General features: G+C 32.8%; 1 protein-coding gene across 1 annotated transcript; it reads left to right on the top strand.

Annotated features, from left to right (window-relative positions):
* Positions 1–1473: 1473 nt before the first annotated feature.
* LOC113741953 (transcription factor bHLH162-like) lies at positions 1474–4173 on the top strand. Its single transcript, XM_027269627.2, has 3 exons — positions 1474–1700; positions 3341–3679; positions 3807–4173. Exons 1-3 carry the CDS (start codon positions 1563–1565, stop codon positions 3873–3875), a joined length of 546 nt encoding a protein of 181 aa, XP_027125428.1. The 5' UTR covers positions 1474–1562; the 3' UTR covers positions 3876–4173.
* The last annotated feature ends 1538 nt before the right edge of the window (positions 4174–5711 follow it).

The raw sequence follows: 5711 nt of genomic DNA on the forward strand, positions 1-5711 counted from the left end.
ATAAATTATTTTTTTAAAAAAATTGTGTTCCGGACTTAGTGGCTAACCGAGATGGAATAAATTCAAAGATGGGGATGATTAAAGTATAACTTCAAACGTCAAGCCTATCAAACATTCTCTTCTTTTTTGTTTTCAATTATTTTGGGACCTTTTAGTGTGTGTCATAAGTAATTCTTAATTATCTATATATATATGATAAAAGATGATTATTAAGTTTGTACCTCATAATAAATAGTTCTTAATTTAGTTCTCAAGAATTCATCAAAACTATGTACGATCATGAATGGTGGCGCTTATATTTGTGTATCGTCAGAATCAATCCATATCTGAAACATATCACAAAAGAGAGACTGATATAAAAACTTGAGGACAACAATAACAAATGGAAGCTAAAAGGGATAAACAGTTATCTAATTTAGATGATTAGGCCTTTGTGCATATAATTAAAGACAATGTACACTTTCATTCCATCAATCGAACAGTGAATACATATTACCTGCCAAAGTATGGATAGTCTGTATAGTTAGTGTCAAACTAAAGCGTCACTGATACGTAATTTAAAGCGTCATTGATCGTTGCGGTAAGGACGAAGAGTGGAGACACGAAGAAGCCAGTTCAAAGGAGTATCAAAGTTGGACAGCAAACATGAATTTTCGAAGAATTGAGATGTTTACAGTTTTTTGTTCCTTCCTTTGGATCATTCTTGTGAGAGGACGGTGCAACTCCCCTACTGTGATGACTTATCTATAAGTCAATCGTTGATGTTACAGTCAACCATTGGCTCTGCTTTTCGGAACCGTACAATGAATGAAGATGAGGCGGCGTGTACAATTACGTACTTAATAATTATGGAGTGGAAGCTTCTCTAAATCAATACGTATGATAAATTTGTACATTTATAAAAAAAAAATTTAATCTTTCGCATACTGTCAAAATTGGATGTATGACAATTAATTTTAATTTTAATTTAAAATTTAAAATTTTGCATATGTTACATACATTAAATTTGCTATTGTATACGGCATCATTGTATAGTAAATTAATTTTTGTTTAAAAATGGTATAAAAGAATAAAAAAAGGGGTTAAAAAAAAGGGACAAGAAAAATTGAATTATAATTCTCAGGAAAAGACAAGTGTCATTTGACGCTTGGTGTCCAAGAATTTTAGTGCTTATCTGTCACTGTACGTTATCACCATCCGTAACTGTAGAGCCCAGATCAGCCAACCTATGCGGACGAATAGTGTGGAATTCAGGTTCAAACATCCTCTGTACGTTGTATGGTTTTGGGACCCGCATCACTGAAAAACAAATTTAATTCTTGTTTCTTTCGCGAAGGATCCTCATCTTTACTCGAGTTTCTTGATCAATGACAAAAATTCAATTTCACACCAACGATTATGATCATCACATTTGACATGATTTGCCTATAAATACACTTGGATTCTTAGCCATTCTAACTCTGGAAAAGATACTTCAAACCACATTAGTGATTTTTGGCCTTCTGAGCTGTTTTTGTACGAACTTTTTTCCAAGGGATTTGCTGAGATTTTTTGGCGGGATTATGGAGAATTGTAGTGTTAATGGTGCTTCAGGAAAGCTTGATAGGAAAACTGTTGAGAGGAACAGAAGGATTCGCATGAACGGTCTCATTCATGAGCTAACATCTCTTGTTCCTCCCCAGCATTTTGTGCCATCCAAGGTGCTTTGTCTTTCTCTTTATAAATGTCTGCCTGGATCCTTTTTTTTTAAAATAAAAATGTAAGTAGAAAGTTTCCAATCCGATACCTCTCACCTGCACTCCCTTCCTTCTTACTGCTCCACCGAACATATCCCTCTCCCCAACCTGAACCTGTTTTCATTTTGGGTATTTCTGATTTTGAAATGAATAATGAAATTTTGTTTTGCGTTTTGGATGAATGCAGTACTTGGTTTTGACGTTGGGTACAAATTTAAAGCATAGAAAGTAGTTAGGTGTGAAGATTATGGCTTGAGACATGTAGAATGATATATTGCATTAGCTACATTAACTCTCTTTTTAGCAAGTAATTAGAAAGAATTCTACACTAACTCTCCTTTTACAAATTGCAAATATTTCATTCTTGCAACTAGAACAGTTTAGGGTTTTGTCAAACCACGTTTTTTGCTTTCTTTGTTGTCCAGAATGCATCCCGAGGAAATCAATCCATTTGTAACATCATCTGTGTCGTGTATAAGAAGTGCATATACATGTGTACTATCCTTTTTTTATTTTCAAGAATTCGGGTTGTACCAGTTTAATTTGTTGCATCCCTTCTCCTTCTTCCTTCAAATGATGGGGTACCCTGGCAGATTCCTACATATATTGCTAAGAAAACGAGGTAAAGTTACATGGAAGAGTCATATGGCCTAACCTGAGAATGTGTTAAAGTCACGTAAAGATGAAATTCCAACAGAAACAAAGCTTGGCCTCTCTAATCTTGAATTGCTAATTATACTTATGGAATTGCATCCTTTCGTTAGTTAAAATATCAATTTATTAGTTTCCTTGTCGCCAAGAGAGAAGTTCTTCTACTTGATCAGTTCCTTCACTACCTGCATCATCAGACAATTTTGTTAAAAAAAAACACATGTTCCATGTGAAGAAAATGCCTTGGTGAAGTTCAATGTATTTGTCTAAGCATTGTTAATCGTAGAGGAAATATCTATAGCACGTGAATGAGACAGGCGATAACTCAAAATCAAGTTGACGGTTAAGTGTCCCAAATTGATGAATACATTGAATCTCAACTTATTTGTAAAACTTCCTTGAACGTGTACATAAGCGTTGGAATCCCGACAAGTGTCTTAAGAATATGGTCATGTCTTCACAAATTTATAGTTATCTCCATTTATTTAGTCCTGAGTTCGTTTCATCTAACACTCTTACTAGAGGATTTTGAAGGACATTTTTGAGACTAAGTGCAAGAAACTTTTATTTTTGTTCATTCTCTAATATTCACCGAGTAAAATATATGGTCAGATTCAATGATTGTTGAGCAAGTAACTTCATCAATTTTTAGTTCCATTTTTTGCGTCCAATTAAGGGAATGAGTCCATCACTAAGTAACTTTCACATGATTAGGACCACCTCAGTGTATACCTAAATGCTCTGGATTTAATTGTTTTGTTATGTGATACAATGCTTCAAATTCATTCTGGAAGTTTGATTCTTAATTACCTTTCTTTTTGGACTACGAACTATGTGGATATTTAATATTAGTAAAAAGCAAATTTCAATTTCACATAGCTTCTCATATTCATAGATTTTACTTGTATTGCATTTGATAACAAAGTTTAAAGTTTCTTACGTGGTAAATGCAGGAACAGCTTTCCCAACGAGATCAGATTGATCAAGTTGCTGCTTATATCATGCAATTAAAGGACAGAGTAGAGAAACTGAGGAAGACAAAAGAGCTAGTAAAGAGAAAAATTAAAACAAAGGACTCTAATACCGGAAATTCAGCCATTCCGGGATCAAGAATTCCAGTTGTGAAAATCAGAGAAATTGGTTCAAGCTTAGAAGTGGTTTTAGTAACTGGTTTGGGGAAGAACTTTGGGTTACATGAAGTCATCATCGTTGTTGAAGAACAAGGAGTGGAAGTTGTTAGCATTAGCATTTCTACCATGGACAATAGAATTTGTCACATATTGCATGCTCAGGTGCTTATCAATCCTATTAGTTTTCAAAGAAAGAAATATTTACTGGATTAGAATTAGGAAAACTTGGTAAATTGAAGAGATTAAAATCCTAAACTGACATTTCATCCTTTTGTTTCTTAATTTGCAGGTTAAAGTTTCTAGACTTGGCGTAGATACTTTGACAATTTACGATAGACTGCAGAAGTTGATCAATTAGGACACTTGATTTTACAACGAACGAATGAGGAAGAAGAAGTGATTGCTTTGAAGGGCAGTGAAAAACTAAATAAATAAAACAAGCAAACAGATATACCTTAGTGAACGGAATTATTTTTGTCTCTGCTTAAGATCTAGTTCCTCATCTTCCTTGCAATTTTTGAGTCCTGCTATCATAGTTGATGTAAAGATGGAGGACTTTTGTTAATATGTAAGGAGTTTATGTACGAGTTATTTCATCTTTTCTTCAGTTCACAGTGTGTACTTTTGGTTTTTAATAAGATCCGTAATAGTGGGATCGATACAAATTCACTACCTATACATTTAAATTTTGCTTGTTTATCCTTCAAAATGGAAGTCCCTTAATTAGCAAAAAATGGTTGTTCATTTTTTTTAATATGAATACAAGTAGCCCACAATGGTGGGAGTGGTAATTGCTAAGATGAGTATAAGTAGCCCTATAAATCGGGGCTTAATGAATCGGACTTTCATAAGTACACGGTCAGCACATTTAATTTGAAACATTTTCCGGTTTCGAGTTATGAGTTTCGGGTTCATAAATGTGAAATTCATACTCAACTTACATAATATTCGGGTTGTGAGCCTTAATCGGGTTTAGCCCAAACTCACTTATTACTCCTTAATTTTATTAATATAATTACTATAACTATTAAGTTGTAAAACTAATTTAATATTTACAAGACTATAATATTAAAACTAAACATGAACAAATAATAGTTCTTAAAAAGTATATAAACCAAAAAATTTTCAACAAAATTTATATTTAATTCGTTCAAAATGCATGAAAAATAGTAATAAAACATGCGATCATAAACCGATACATCTTTAAAAGTTGAAACTTTTTTTATAATCTTGTGATTTAAATCCAAATATACTTGATGATTTGTGTTTGTAGACCAAAAAGAAATCAACCAATATTATACCAACACAAAAATTTACTCAACCAATAAGAAAAGTTAGAGATTTAGTTATGCATTACTAAGATTAGCTCTCAAGAAAGCTCATGGAAGAGTCTTTAGATATATTTTTGTGTTTTGTAATTTATATATATTTAGTATTTAGTAATAATATATTTGGATATATAATTATACATAATATCAAAATATAAATATTATATATATAGGTAATTAAAGGGCCGGGCCTATATCGGGTTTGAGTCTAATAAGGCCCAAACTCGGCTCATATTTATTTCGGATATAATTTTTAGGCTCAAACTCAGACCGACTCACTAAAAAATTGGGTTCATCGGGCTTTTTATCGGGCCATTGACAGTCCTAATTATAAGCATTAAAACGTGAACCAATTAGTCAATTAACTTACAAACTTAAGGGTTAACTACACTTGTCCCCCTAGTAATTATGGGTAAGTTGCAATTTGCTCCCAAAATTAATATCAACATCACTTTGCTCCCTTTTATTTTCGATCAAAATATTTGGTTAGATTTTTAATCTGAAAAGCTATTGTAATCAATTTTGTGCGCTCTTAACTATTACAATGTCCAAGTAAATGTGCACTTCGGGCCCAAGTAAATGGAGTTTGCGGTTTTTTACTTGTGAGGATTCACGTGAATATTTTTATACTTAAATTTCCCTTTGATGCTTGTCTTTAAGCGTGAATACTATAAAAATGTTTTTAACCAGAACTCATCTCAGATTGGGGCATGGCCCCCTAAAACTCTCTTGAACTGATGCATACGACACTTGAGTTGATGTCCTTAATACACTTAAACTCACTAAAGACTATTATATTTATAACCACCACGATAAGAGATTTCTTTATAAAATTCTTGATATAGGATACAAAGACAAACTTAACA

The sequence above is a fragment of the Coffea arabica genome, chromosome 4e (assembly GCF_036785885.1).
Source record: "Coffea arabica cultivar ET-39 chromosome 4e, Coffea Arabica ET-39 HiFi, whole genome shotgun sequence".
NCBI classification, from domain to species: domain Eukaryota; kingdom Viridiplantae; phylum Streptophyta; class Magnoliopsida; order Gentianales; family Rubiaceae; genus Coffea; species Coffea arabica.